This window comes from Papaver somniferum, chromosome 7 (assembly GCF_003573695.1).
Source record: "Papaver somniferum cultivar HN1 chromosome 7, ASM357369v1, whole genome shotgun sequence".
NCBI lineage: Eukaryota > Viridiplantae > Streptophyta > Magnoliopsida > Ranunculales > Papaveraceae > Papaver > Papaver somniferum.
The window spans coordinates 224,758,653-224,774,804 of NC_039364.1; the positions used below are offsets into that span (position 1 = coordinate 224,758,653).

Here is a 16,152-nt window from a genome sequence, read left to right on the forward strand (position 1 = left end):
AATTTTTTTTTTGAAAAAAACGAAAAATGAAAAAAATTATCGTTACGTTTTGTTCAATAAGGCCAAAGGGAAGTAGAAATTTATAAGTCAAGCAAGAAATCGAAGAGAAGAGTTAATTGTCAAGGTTCTATGAGGTTCGATAGTTTATCATCAACAGTTGAAGACCGAAGAAGACGTTGTTTCTAGTGAGCACTATGAGAGAGTCGAAAAAAAAGATATATTTGGTTGCTTTGTTAGTCCGATTTTAATCTGGCACAAGATCTTTCTAGCACTGGTTTAACTCATCACACGTAATTAGTCCAGCTGTGTAGCAGATATCCCTCTCATCTTTATCTCTCTCCTAATCTTATCCAGCTTTAAAGCAGCGGACGCATATTACAATGTTTATCTAGCTGTGTAGCGGATATCTCTTTATCTAGCAGTGTTGCAGATGTGTCTCCCCTTTTCTTCAGTCAGCTTTAGAGCTGACACCTTTAATTTCTCTGGCATTCTAGTTACTTGGAGATAGGTTGAGAATATGTATATCCTCGTAGCTCTTTGGATACTTGTGACCAATTAGAAGTAATGGTTTTGTGGGTACACCTCTGGTAAACCCTCCCGAGATTAACTCGGTTTTATTTTTTATTAGTTTTGCTCGAGGACTAGCAAATAATAAGTTGGGGGTATTTGATTGACACATTTTTGTGTCTAAATTGTACTCAATGTCTCTATTGTTAGTGCTCGATTTTTGTACTAATTTTGATGCTTTGTGTGTTTGTAGGTGTTTTTGGAGAAATACACTTGTGTAGAAAAAGTTGCTCAAAAAGTGCTATTTGGACTCCCGGAGAAAAGTACTAAAAGCACCCTCAATTTGGATAAGGGGCACCTCAGTTGGGCACCTGCTATTTGCACCCCCAGATTGGTTAGGGGGACACCATCTTCAACATTTCAAAAATTCGTTTTGGCGGGAAAATTTTACTCTCAACTGTCAGATTTCAATCAAGGATTTGGAGGTGTTATAGGGAGACTAAATGGCTGAAAATTTATGGGATTGTTCCTGGGACATATACAAAGCTATTACAAGTGTTTTGGTCTATCAAATTTGGCTGAAAAATCCGTGAGAAGAAATCAGGGCAGCACGTGCATGAGAGGGACAGTTCACGGGATTGCATAAGTTTTGGAGAATTTAAAGGTGTTCTGCTCATGTATGATGACTCTAGCAACACTTTGGACCTTGAAAAAGATAAATAAAGAGACTTTGCAGCTGTAGAAACGCGTGAGAAGCTAAATCAGGGAAGAAAATATTCCCAAAATATTTTCTTTACTGCCCGAGTTCAATGAAGAATATTGAGAATCATGGCGTGATTAAATGAGTCTAAGGAGTATAAATAGGTGGATGGGATCATAGAAAAGGGGTGTCGAGAGTCTGGGGGATGAGGAGAGCCAAAGAATAAGAAATTCGAGTTTTCCCAAACTCGGTTTCTGCTGCTGCTGCTGATGAACATGAAGAACACGAAGAACGGACCTGCAGAGACAATCGTTTTTTAACAGTGTCAACGACTCACAGCCGTGGGTCGTACATCAGAGGTAGACTTATTTTCCAGCGTTTGCGACACAGAGCCGTGGGTCTTAAAGCAATAGTATCAGTGACACATACTGTGGGTCTTAGTTCTCTGGTTTGTAACAAATATAATTGTTACAAACCCGGTTTTGAATTATTTCTCCATATTCATCATTTGTAAACACCCTTTGAGCAATAATAATGATTTTTGAGCGTGTTTCCAACATGATGAGCGGCTAATTCTCCCACAATCAAGGCAATGAGGAAGCTATTTACGCATGAATAATTGGTAACTATTTTATTTTCTCTAATATTTAATTATAATTCACTCAATCACTGCTTTTGCAGAGTTTTAAATTGTTTGCGTAATTTTCCTAATCAGTTGTGATTCATATTAGATAGGTTATGCTTTGTTTAGATAATTTATGCTTAAGGAATACAATTGATGTTTGAGAATTTGCTTGATTATTAGTGAGTTAAGATATAAAGGACTTAAAAGATAATTAGAGTTTTGGATTATTTATCATCATTAATTCATGTGTAACAGTGGAATCAGTGTCTTGGTTATTTTCTCATACCTCTCGCCCACTTTGTTAATATTTTTGTATATAATTTTATTAAATCTTCACAAGTCCGAGAGTTTGAACCTCATTACTACAACATCATTCAAAAATATTATCATTGATTGAAATCTGACAGTTGAGAATAAAATTTTCCCGCCAAAACGAATTTTTGAAATGTTGAAGATGGTGTCCCCCTAACCAAACTGGGGGTGCGAATAGCAGGTGCCCAACTGAGGTGCCCCTTATCCAAATTGAGGGTGCTTTTAGTACTTTTCTCAGGGAGTCCAAATAGCACTTTTTGAGCAACTTTTTCCACACAAGTGTATTTCTCCAAAAACACATACAAACACACAAAGCATCAAAATTAGTACAAAAATCGAGCACTAACAATAGAGAAATTGAGTACAATTTAGACATAAAAATGTGTCTATCACCACCGTTAGATGAATCTTTGAATATAATTTACATAAACAAGATATACACTCTAGTTAGGTGAAACGTAAACCAACCGTGTATAAAGACTATATTCAAGGTGGTTAGCCGAAACTAACCAATTTGAACTTAAAAGCTTAATATTCATTTTCATGAACACTTAAGACATTAACTAATTACAATCATGTGATCAAATAAGTATAGTGTTTTTAGAGAATTAATCAAATCCTAATTATCTCGTAGAAATAATTAATCGCACTTGAAAATAATCGACATGGTTAGTAGGTGTACAAAGTACAAAGACCATAGCCGTTCGTAAGTCGGTTCGTTCATAGTACGTGTAGCGGTTTGTAGCTAACGATCCAAATCAAGTTCCGGAGTTAACATAACCATTTAGGTATGCGTACCGGTATGGATACCTTAAGACTGTGTCCGCTTCCGGAGCCCACAGAACTATTTTGTTACGTGTACCGATTTGGGATAGACGACTGAATTCGGGAACACAAAAGTATTTTGGTATGTGTACTAGTTTTGATACTAACCCGGTTCCCTGACCACAGTTCCTAAATGGTTTGTATACGAGTATGCGTACCGATCCGTTTCACGAGTTGAACAGATATTTACATGGTGTGCATAAGATTATGCATACTACAAATCTTCAAGTCAATATATAGCTAATCCGCTACGTGTACGAGTACATGTAAGACGACTTCAGACTTATAACAGTTTTCCCAGTTTGTAAGACTGATAAAACCGTCTTGTATCCGAGTCTAAAGTAGTTATATATTTCTCTCTAAATCTATTCGAAAGATTCCCGAATAACATCTGTGACACATATCACCGTTCCAGAATCATGATTTTGATTCCGAACAATAAATTGTCCTTAACCGAAATTCATCAAGTATGAACAAATGTTCATTAAGCTTATTCATTATATTTCAAGAACTAATTATCAAGATAAACTTGACTCTAAATTCTTGTATATGCATAATAGTCTAATTAGTGACATCGTCTAAATGATAGAAAAGTGAATATAACTTGAGAAATAGGTGGTTCAGTCTTCACTTACCTTTTGTTGATGAAGTTCTCCAAAAGCTTTGGTTGATCTTCTCCTTCAAACGGTAGAACGCAGTGATGACTTCCGTGATCCATTATTTCTCAACTACATTTCTATCCTAGTCCGAGACTTAACTAATTGTAGACTAGAAATCAAGATATAGTTTTGACAACTAAATTTGACAACAAGTTTGAGATAGCAACACTTGTGAGTTTGACCGAGCAATGCTCTAACACTTTATATTTACTTATTAAGATTTTTCTTCATTTTTTTCATGATAAGTTTTGATTATTGTAGATGATGATGGACTTACAAGAGTTTGAGTCAACATAAAAAATATGGAAATCTTGATTAGAAAACATCATTAAACCTAACAAATTTACTCTAGTATAGATATTTTGATTGGGTTTTTGGATTAATTCAGGTGCAAGTAATTTTTTATTGGGTTTACAATCAATAACAAGTTTTAGGGTTGATTTCAAGGTGATTTTTTTCCATATTTATAAACGGTTAATTTTGTCAAATACTATTAAAGCATGAAGGAGAAATTTATGTGCCCATGCCAACTCATACTGGGAATAATGGGAACACAAAAAATGCAAGTCACAAATCACCTTTGATTGTATTTATCATTTTAGGTTTTTATTCAATTCTTTAGATTTATATATAAAGTTTGTTTTTACAACTCTTAGGGACTCTATAAATTTCTTTTAGACACTAGATAACTCTGCATAACTCCGCAAAATTTTACCCAATCACATACAACTCTCAGAAAGTTATTAAATTTCGTGACTCTTTTTAAATCTCCATAAATCTCTAGAACTATTTATTGAGTTACCTTTTCAAGTTGGAAAACTTACATCATAGAATTGAAATCACAAAACCAAATTATTCTCTCAAGGCATCTCATGTAACAATAATTTGATTTTGTTGGAAATTGTAGTTGAAGACCTCGTGTGTTATTTATTTGTTATGTTATAATCGCAAAACGTATAACATAAGATGATATAATTCAATATCCTATAATCCTTACCAATTTGTATTTGGTTCTGAATGAAATGATAACATTGTTCAGATATACTGAAAATTTTATTTAAGATGTGATAACTTGTTTGTTAATTGTCTCTAATGAATCAGGTGATCAAGGTTCTTATTGAAACTCGAAAGTCATTCTATTCCGAAAACGATGTTTCAATTGGAATTGCATAGATCTTTGGCGCCCATAGTTGTAAATATTTATTATGGGTATTTAAAAAAAAATTAAAGATTACATATCTTGTTCGGAAACTAAACAGAAAAACCATAAGATATACTCCCTCCGTTTTTTTTATTAGTCCTCTATTCTATTTTCATATGTTTTAAATTAGTTGACAGCTTCTGTTTATAGTGACATTTTCATTAAACTATCAAATACTATTAATTTTTATAATTAAAAAATCATTTTTAATATAACATAATCATCTTAAACCGTATCTTCGTAAATAAGAAAATAAATCCATTTTTTAGTTTTCCTATTTATCTTCATTCTTTTAAAAAAAATAATATTTATAACTAAAAATGTTTGATCCTTTATACTACTAACTTTTTTTGATATATACACATATTTATTTTTATTTTTAGTAATAATATAGCGTTTAATAGAGGTAGATTTGGAAATTCCTCTGATAACCTTAATATTTTGACTTTGTCAAAGCGGACTAATAAAAAAAAATGGGGGAGTAATTAAACCTGAAAGTTATTTATGTTAAAATTAATTATTTGATGACATCGTATCTTAGTCATCGAATGGTGATGGATCTGCTCGTTCGAATTATGATTGTGCAATACGCTATAAAAAAATCCAGATACAAATGGTATGAATTTTATTTGATGGAGTTCAGGAAAAATAGGTATGGGAAATAGGTATGTATTGATAACAAATAGAAAAACTAAATCAACTTCATCAAAACTAAGCAAAACAAAATAATTGCTCTGAACCATAATTTATTTTCATGTTTTGGAATTCAAAATAGAAAATAATCAAAATGGTTGAGGATGAATCTAATGGTCATCCAATCCAACTACCATCCACGTTAGCTTGGATAATATACTAACACCAGTGGTTTGAATTGGATTAAGGTTGTGTAATTGATTAGGTATAGGCGCTAAGTGATTCAGTGCAACATATTCATCTATTGGTCTCCAACAGTTGGCCATTTCATCATTCATCTCAATGGATAAGTATTTCCCGTAAAAGGAAAAGTTTTTTTTTCTCTAAATCATTTAGTGCACCGAAATTGATTCAACTCAATGTTCAAGCAAACCTTTGATCCACAACTTGAATCAAGAAAAATCCAGGGAAAAGGTAATGTTTTTGGAGGTTGAATCTTGAAGTTAAATGACCATTGAAATCAGTTTAATAAAAATGTGAGTATTTCTTTTCCATTTAAAAGAAAACCCAATGGATTTCTTTCTTCCACGCGTGCCATAGTTGGCATGGTCGATTATAATGAATCGTGCCGACTGCAAGACCAAAATAAACTCCAATTATGTGTCCCAGAACTTAACACAGTCGGCATAATCGATTCGCAATGAACTGTGCTAACTTAAGGAACCTAAAAATATAAATTCTTTTTCGGAAATAGTGGTACGGTCGGCATAGTTCTAAATGTGCCGATTCTTGCGTTGTAGATCATTTTTTCTTGTCTCAATTGTTTTGTCCATAACTTATTCATCTTACCTCCAAATGACTTCATTATTTTTGTGTTGACTTCATATTTCAATTATCTTCAATATGATGATAAAAATCCTGGATTTTAATGAGTTAAACTTGGTACTTGGCCCTTCCTCACTTTTAGAACTTGACATCCTTGTTCATTTCATTTCATGTCGTAACTAACTCCTTTCTTCTTCTTTGGTTGAAATAATTTCAAAACACATAATAAACTCAAAACTCAAAAATAATAATAAAAAATGTATAATGATATAAAAACTAATAATAACACAATGAATTAGAATACTAAATTAATATAAATAAATACACTTATCACATGCTACAAGTAAGAATGTGATTGGGGTTGAATCTACCTAGTCTGACCTTGGAAGGTAAGACGTTTTCATGGCATTTCCAAAGAAAACGTTATATTTTTGGAATGACATGGAGACTCTATATGGACTCATAATCAAGTCAACTCCTAGAAGTTGACGGTTGTACTAGTTGGCCTAGTGATAGCCTTGTAAGAACACTTCACAGAGAAGGTGCCATATTTGGTATGTGGAAAACTCAATCTATCTTTGCCTGACATTGGGATTCTAGTATTTAAAATTAAACAATCAGATCATGGTTCCAGTGTCTAGTGTTAGCGTCTAGGAAGTTACTCACTGTGTAATCTGGGTTAAGATAACTAATGTACAAAGAGGTTGAGACACATTTTGAATTTATTTATTTCTATATGATTTGAACTTGACGCCTTTCTTTTTTTAACTTCTCGTATATAATGATTTTCGATAATTTCAAGATCAATTCAAATACTTGTCCAAACCCATGAAGAGTTTTTGGATTTTTTATAGCAAAGAAGTTAATAATTTTAGAAATATATTTACATTTCAAAATAAGGACACGTGGTCCATCAGGTGAATGAACCATGTTTAAAGAAACTTTAATCAATTAAGCTTTATTGATTTTTTTAGGATTTTGAAACTTAAACCCCCTTATGATTCATGGAAGAAGACTTTACTCCATTTGGTTAAGATATATCCCACCTGAACTGCTTTTCCCCTCACTAGAAGTCTCTTTGGTTTTGCTCCATTTTTGAATTATACTATCTGGGATAAGAAAAGAGTTCATAGAGTATATAAGATAAGTATTGAGAACATTTTGGACCATAACATATTTCCCAGCTTGGTCAACTTTTTGCTTTTCCAATTAGCCACTTTTCTATCAAAATTGTCAACAAGATGAGGAAAAGCCTGATTTTTTTAGATATTTCAATAAACAAAAAAATCCATAAATATTTATCGTTTAGGACTACTTTCTTAACATTGAAGGATTTAATCAAAGAAACACAAATATCATGATGCACATTCTTACTAAATTAGTATTATGATTTTTGTAGGTTTATAACTTGTCAGAGATGTTGCTGAAATATCCAATGAGGAATATAAGATCATTAGCTTCTTGATGAGTATCCTTTGTAAATACAAGTCAATCATTAACAAACAAAAGATGTGAAATTCAAGGAGCATCTTTTGTTACTTTCAAACCATGAACGAGTTGGTTGTTTTCAACATGAAGAAAGTATCTTGAAAAGCCTCCATGCAAAGAATGAAGAGATAATGAAAAAGAAGATCCCATTTTATCAAACCTATCGAAAGTTTATATGTTTTTCATGGGTAGCTATTGCGCGTGATAGACATGCTAGTTGCACTAATGCAACAACCACTATTGAAAAAAAACTTGTTTATTCTGGACCAAAATCACCACAACCAAAATAAGGATATGGATCATTACTACCTTGAGTTTATCAAAGACCTTAGAGATATCAAGTAATTATCCTTTTTACTCTTTTTCTTTATGGAATGAACGAGCTCATCAGAAATAGCTATATTATCCTGAATATGTCTCCTAGGTACATAGGTATTTCGAAAAGAGTCGCCTAGCATTGATTTCGTCTTGTTGACTATTATTTTTGAGATAACTTTGTAACTAGTGTTGTGTAGGCTGATGGGCCTAAAGTCAACGGGTGCAGATCGTTTGTGCCCAAATGAAGGTGTGCCGCCTGTGCCCACCCAATATATTTTTGACATTTGTCTAACCATATTAACACTAACTAACCTCACAAATTCGTTCCATACACAAATTCTTTTCATACTTCACCCTATCAAATTAGGTTGGAAAAAAAAATAATACTCTCTTTTCATCATGAAAGAGAGTGAGTCGTACAAGTCCGAAAAACCCCCATAATTCATCCGTCAAAACCGTTCGTCTTTGGTCAAAACCACTAAATCTCTTAGAATACCACCATTAATCCTCTGAACCTTTTTTTATCAGATCTATCTTTTCTCTTGATTCCTCATCTATTTTTCTTCTCTCTTTCATTCATCTCTCTACTTTCTCATATTTTTTGTGTCTTTGTAAGGTTTATCATCTTTATCTCAGTGAAAAGTCTTTATTTTTGTAATCTCTTGTTTTTATCATCTTTATCTTAGTGAAAACCCCTTGATTTCTCATGGAGGAAGAGTTGATGTGCCAGTTGCTTAATCAATTGGAGCAAAATTTTAGTTCTCGAGAACCCCTTTGTCAATCAGCTTCTTAAGATAAATGTTCTTTGTGATCACGCAGAAGGATTTGCTGCCTCAAGTAAACTGTTTCACGAGTTAGATAATCTTGCCGATGATAGTCCTGTTTCTCTTTCTACTTGTGTTGTTGAAGATTCAGAGTGTTGTAGCACTTTTCCGGTGACTGAAATCAATCATACCTACAATCTACATCAAACATACCCGATTAATCTTATTTCTGTTGGTGATTAGAATCAAGTCAAGTATTGGGATGGAAATGTGAAGGGCTGGGTCAAGACAATCTACGTATTTCTCCATGCTTTTTTGCTCTTCTGTTTCATGGAGGTAGAGTTGTCTTTTCAAATGCTAGAAGAGTCAGAGAGTTATAATAATCTTCCAAGCTCTGAAAGTAATCTCTCCGGTGACCTACATCTAGTTTCAAGAGATAGAAAGCAGTTTACGTCCGACAAGACTTTCTTCTCTGGCGGCTCTTCTAAACCGGCGATCTATAACAGTTTTTAGGTAGATGTGGATGGTGATTCAAGTGACCTAGTTATGAGTCAAGTCTCTTATTTTGACTATAAATGTATCGGTCAAGTCAACTCTTGGGTTGGTCAGGTCAAGGATTGGGTCAAGCCAACAACTGGAATAGCTAACGGTCTCTGGTATGCCCTAACTGAACTCTATCGGTACTTACCCCCTATCTTTTACTATGGAAAGTGTATTATTTCTCATATGTATACAATGCTGCTTTATTTCCATTTAATCCTGACACAATCTCAAGATTACTACCCTTGTGAGATTGATGAAAAAGATTTTTGATGTGATTGGTTTATGACTTCTCCAAGGCTTAGTGATTTAGTATATTCTCGAGGTGATGATATGATAAGTTATCTGGCTGACATGGATTATGATTGTCTAGGAGGAAATCTTAAGGACAGTTATTTTCATAAGGATAACTTTAGATCTTACCTGGACCTTGCTGTTGGGATAACTACTGCCTCTAGGCAAATAAAACTGGATGCTTACATGTTCTCTCGTGAGTGGAATTGTTCCTATATTTTGGTCCTTAGAAAGAGCGATATGAATTGTATGCATACTTTGGATGTAGAGTTTGTCTTGAGTACTTCTTATTCAGGATGGCACCTGAGTCTTTACTTTGAAATAGACGATCTTCTATGGCTAGTACTTGTTCTGAGAATTGGTTTTTTAATCCACTCATGTGGGGTTGAGAAGAAAACAAAGTTGAATGATGAGGTATGTCGAGGCGTTGATCATAATTATAAAGATGGTCTTGTTCATGATTGGACCTATAGAATCTTCTATAAGTTTTTAACCATCAGAATTATTGCTTCTCGAAAGATAGAACTATATCTCTATTTATTCTCGCGTGCGTGGATTGGTGTAGTTTCTATGACCCTTCGTGGGTATGCTATGAGCCTAATGCTTATCTTGGAGGATGAGGTGGTTTGGGATGAGGTTGTTGGGTTGTCTTCTTATATCAATGGATGTCTAGGAGTTTGTTCAGACTCTGCTGGTAGTTCCTTGAGTTTTTGGGATGATTTGTTGATTTTCAATTTACTCTTATATCGGGCATATTTTGTTGTCATACCTTTAAGCCAGTTATCACCTTCGGGGGCTTGGGATGTTACTTCGTATAATTGGTACAAATGTAAGAAGATTATGGGCAATGATCACGAGTGGTTTGTTCAGAGTTTTCAGTGGTTTGGATCTTCTTGTTGGCAGATTTATGAGAAGTTTTCCATCTTGTTCTTTTTTTCCATTCAGTCTAATACAATTATTCGGTTTGGAGGGAACATGTCTTGGTTCACCTTTGTTAGTCATCTTTCTCTTTGGAGAAGTGATGCACCTTTGTATGTCACGCATGGATCATTTATGAGAATTAAACGTCAACATACTCACGTCTCGAAAGAGGCTCCAGTAGTGGTTTATTGTAATCATGGTCGAAGTGGCGCTGATAAAGTATTAGTGAATTTGAAGATTTCTTCATTAGAACTGGACCGATTGAGGATGTATACTTTACTTCCTGGATGCAGCAACTATTGTCTCGACACATATCTACAATTTCCTTTGTTTCATTTTCCTCTCTGTTATTGTAGCTTAATTTTCTTGTCTTGTGTTATCCCTTGTAATGGTTCGGCCTCCATTTTAGTGTCTATTATGTGTGATGGCTAATTTGTAATCGTTTGCTTATAAAATAAAAAAAAAATAGGTTGGAAAATAAGAAAAATAACTTTACTTGTGTTCTTACCCCTTCGGCCTTTAACTAACTGGATCGAAATAATTATTATATTTAGGTAAAAAGATTGAGACAATTATCTTCTTGTCCTCATCGGTTAAAAGAACAAAATCAAACAAAAGCTTAAGTAAGATGTCTGCTCTGTTATTGATTGGAAATTGTTTGCATTTTATAACTAGGTCTGTTTTACGTTTCATGAAGAAGAAAAAATCACTGTGTGGATTTAATCCTTAGGCTCGAAAGATTATTTTTAATTAATAAACATGTTAGATGAGGTTCTTCATAATAAGGATCTTAAATTACTCAAATCAATATACACAGAGAAACAAAAGATCACTGATTATGATGAATTAAGATCAAATACTAGGATTTAGTCATCTTACTGCTGATTCTAAGATTGGGTAATGCATACTTTATTTGGTTTTAATTTCATTGGGAAACTAATGTGATCTTTTTAATCAATTGCAATCAGATCAAACGGAGGAAGAAAATTTACGATACAAAAAGAATTAAAGTGGTTTTTGAACCTATGACAAAACTGTAATTCCCTTGATTAAAAAATATCTTTTTGGGTTGTTGTCATTCCTTGTTTTTGATTGTCATTCACTTGCTGGCAATGGATGTATATTATTTTCGCAGTTGTCCAGGGCCATGCATGACATAAATATACTTCCATTTTACTACCATTGCCTCATAATTTCACCTCTTGTCTCCGCTTATATAAATGGTACTATCATCCATAACCTCCTTTTCCTTCCAAAATCAAAATCAAAATCCTTCATTTCCACATACTTGGAAATAAGATAATTAGATATAATGGCAAGAGTCTTCGGCATTGAGCTTGAACTAGCGGCCAGTACTGTCATGAGTTTCACCTTGGTGCTAATCATTTTCTCTCGAACATTTGCCCAAATCTCACCGGAAGATTATCTAGCTCCCCACAATGCAGCTCGAGCTAACGTTAATGTTGAACCCATGATATGGGACGATAATGTTGCAGCATACGCCAGTGAGTACGCTAATCAGAGAGCCTGGGATTGCAATCTTGCTCATTCTACTGGTCCATATGGTGAGAACCTTGCAAAGAATGATTACACAGATCTATCCGTAGGAGATGCCGTTAACATGTGGGTATCCGAGATGAGTAATTATGACTACGAGTCAAACTCGTGCCAAGGAGGACAGTGTTTGCACTACACACAGGTGGTTTGGGCTGACAGTGTTCGTCTAGGGTGTGCCAGTGTAGCTTGTGTTGCTGGTGGTACCTTTGTCATTTGCAGCTATGATCCTCAAGGCAACTGGGTCGGCCAACGTCCTTACTAAACATATTGCACCACAGATGTGTAATCGTCAGTTGATTTGATCAGATGATTTTTCTTTATTTATGAAAGTAAAATATGAGTAATATTCATTTTTATTATTATTTTGTTCAAAATTTACTGTACTAACAGTACTAAATTCTATATACTTGTACATTTTTGGCAACCACGTATGCTGAACCCACAAGGCCACAAGATTCGTGTACCATATACCCTCCTAAATGTTGACAATGCTGTTACAATTCAATGTTGGCACATTGGATTACTTATCTGCCAGACAGTTGTATAAAATGATGTGGCAATACCTTCTGATCATAACTATGAAAAAAAGCACTTCCAGATAGAATTTCCAGAAAATGTCGGTTGCTGCTCCAAAGAGCTAACCAGTGATCATACGAGTTAAGCAAAAGAGAGGAAGGACCATTGCCCGTTCTGTAATTATGGAAATGAAACCCCGAGACAACTATTCTTAGCTATAAACTTTGGAGGGGCAAGGACGTCGGTCCATCCACTATAACTAGGTGGCTCCCTCATTGTACATGGAGTTACTAGTTTTGTCGCCCAAGGGGCCTGCATTTACAAACATGGCAGCTAAAAACTGTTTCTTGTGACAATGATCTAATCAAAATTACTTTTTGGGTAGAGTGCGTAAAAATGGTCATAATGGTGCATTCAAGTTCATTTCATCCTTCATAAATGCTACTTTTTTTTTAAAAGAAATTCATATTTGGAGGAACAAGTTTCACAAAAGAGAGCCTTTGCTTGTGCAAAACCAAATTTTATACTTACGAAAGAGTTACAGATGCTAAAGTCATAAGAAAGCCTGAAATCAAACCGCTCCAAACCTTTTTTGTGAGGCACTGAAACTAGACATCTTTGTCAGATGTTATTACAGGTGTGTACTACTGCCGCTCCTATTGGAAGAGCACCGTTGCCCGGTAATGCTCCTGCCCGTGAACTTCCCTGCCTTCATGATGCCTCTCCTAACTGCACCAAGTCCACTCCCTAGTGTTCCAACTCCAGTGCCAATCCCAGTCCCGACAAACCCAACTCCTGAGCCAACGGCATCAATTGTGCTACCGATCACACCGACATCTTTCAATTTTTTCTCTCTCCAAGGATCCTTTTTTCTTCTTCAAAGACTGCTATCTGCTCTTCTTTGCTGAATTCGTAGTAAACGACCTTAATCGTTACAGTCCCTCTATCTTTCTCGTCTTTGATTCTTAGCATGTCAAGTGATGGTAACAATCTGAGGCTTATCTCTCTTGAATTTCCTGGTTCAAAATCATTCAAAGGTAATTTTGCTATCCCAAACCGCTCATCTCGCGTAACATTCTTGTCATAAACCTCAAGTTAAGCCATTGTGTTTCTCTGTCTTCAACGATCAACTCAAAGGTTTGATTCCACACAGGATTGCGGTTGTTGGGGATGGCATTTGTCTTAACCTTGAATAGAGGCCGAATGTACACAACTGCATAAGGATCAGATATACCAATCCAGTCTACATTCTTCAGGTCATTGGTTTTGAGTACGGTTACTGAGAGCTTCTCCTGCGGTTTAAGCTCCAAATCACTTGTATCGACTGGCATACCGCCAATTGGAACGACAATCCTATGGGGCCACTGAAGCATGTCCGTGGTGATCGTATTTATTGCATAATAGATCATAGTCTAGGTAATGCTGCTAGATTCCCTCCAAGTGCCTTCAATTTGTAGTCAATCTTAGGTTTTGGCTCTGACAGTACTGCGACTACAATAGCAGAAATGCAGGGTATCTCTTCAGTGAGCTGAAAGATAACACGAATAACGCTGAAAACCCGAAGATCCTTTAATTCTCTGGAAAGTGCTGCTTCAACGGCAAGAATGATTCTCAAGTCGCCAATATACTGGAAGTCAATATCCATTGTTATTTGACCTTTGTTAAGGCTCTGAACACGAATGCATCCGATTCTAGGTGCGACATGCCCAAGCCATAGTTTACTGAATTTCATAGAAGTGATCCCTGGAGGGAGATATTTTCCGGGTAATCGTTCATCAGATTGTAATATGTTGTTTATTGCCGTTGCATCACCTATATAGGCCACATTTTACTTGAAGGCTATTATTGGGGCGTCACACTCCAATAGAGGGGCTTCACTTGGATTCTTAGTGTCCAAAAAAATGGTTATAGGTCAGGTTTGGATTAATTCAAACAGTAGAATTTTATTTGCATGTAGTTTTACGGTCAGGTTTGGATTAATTCCAACCGTAAAAGTGGTTATAAAGAAATCACGGCCATGTATGGATTAATTCCAACCGTAGAATTTTATTTGCATGTAGTTTTACGTCCAGGTTTGGATAGTTCCAACCATAGAAGCTCATTTTACGTCCAGGTTGGAATGAACTACGTCCAGGTTTGGATAGTTCCAACCGTAGAATCTCATTTTACGTCCAGTTTCCTTTTCATTCCAACCGTAAAATCTGATTTTACGTCCAGTTTCCTTTTAATTCCAACCGTAGAAGTGATTTTACGTCCAGGTTTGGATTATTTCTAACCGTAGAAGTTTATTTTACGGCCAGTGTGATTGACTAATTTTTTTTCTCTCTAGTTTTTCTTCCCTCAAAAATTTTGTCCCAGAATTCACCAAGTATACAACAAAACTCATTAATTTAATTATTATCTAATTAAATTAAATTAAAATTAACTAAATAAGGGTTGTTTAGTCATTACAAAATTATTTGAGATAAGGGGTTTTGATATTACTTATGGGTGACCTGTTTTTGTCCTATTAGGTGACGCCTCTTTAATGGAATGTGACGCCCCAATAATAGCCTTATTTTACTTAGTTGCGTGTTTATCCATTCCACCTGAGCCGTCTTATGGACTAGGCCAGCTAGGTTGTTTATAATTTGTTGAGGCCCAAAAAATTTTAGGCTGTTGCCTACGGCCTCAATTTGTTGAGGGCCAAAAACTTTAATTTTTTGATTTTGTTATTATTTCATCATGTAAGTAGTGTTGTGACGTAGCGTCTACCATTATTCTTGTTGGTTGTCGTACTTTCTAGCAGTTAAATCTGTTTGTTATATAACTAGTGCGAACACTTTTATATAAGAAAATTAGAATTCACTGTATTGACCAATTCTCATTTAAATATCCTCCATCCCAGACCTAGTAAGTCCATTTAGACGAATACCATTTGCACAAGATCATACCGTAACAAAGTCTCATTATTATCCGAAGCATATTATATTAATTTAAACTAAAAAGAAATAATGTGTTAGTGCGTTACCCTCACACCCATGGATTCGTCGCATATTGTCTTAAAAAGCGCATATTTATATATATTTCCTAAAGGTAGTTTCAAAGAATCCCCGATGACTTCTGTCTACTGCCACATTTGCTAGTGCATCCGCCGCATAGTTGGCTTCTCCATAGATATAGTGCATTGTATGATGCTGAATACATTGCAATAGGTCTCTCATTTTTATCATACGCCACAAACACCATTGTGTCTTGATCACTCTAGTGATGAGATTGATTAGGCTTTGTGAGTCAGATTTTTATCTATTGTATGTTGTTGTTCTAACCACCATAAGCATGCTCCATGTATTGCCACTAAAATAGTGGTTATTCCCAGAGACTGTGATATTGTTACGATCGTGGTAGTTGAGCAATTCCTGCAGAAAATTATCACTATTAGTTTGATGTTACGAATTAATAGAAAAAAAAAGTATATACAACAAAAG

At 35.0% G+C, this 16,152-nt stretch overlaps 1 protein-coding gene and 1 pseudogene across 1 annotated transcript; one reads left to right on the top strand and one right to left on the bottom strand.

Annotated features, from left to right (window-relative positions):
• The first annotated feature begins 11,924 nt into the window (after positions 1-11,924).
• LOC113296037 (basic form of pathogenesis-related protein 1-like) lies at positions 11,925-12,431 on the top strand. The gene has a single exon (XM_026544377.1). It carries the CDS (start codon positions 11,925-11,927, stop codon positions 12,429-12,431), a length of 507 nt encoding a protein of 168 aa, XP_026400162.1.
• An 885-nt stretch (positions 12,432-13,316) lies between these two features.
• On the bottom strand, positions 13,317-15,913 carry LOC113296038 (annotated as a pseudogene).
• Between the last annotated feature and the right edge of the window lie 239 nt (positions 15,914-16,152).

Coding starts and splice junctions, on each gene's coding strand:
- LOC113296037 (XM_026544377.1), top strand. CDS start 11,925: ATGGCAAGAGTCTTCGGCATTGAGCTTGAACTAGCGGCCAGTACTGTC.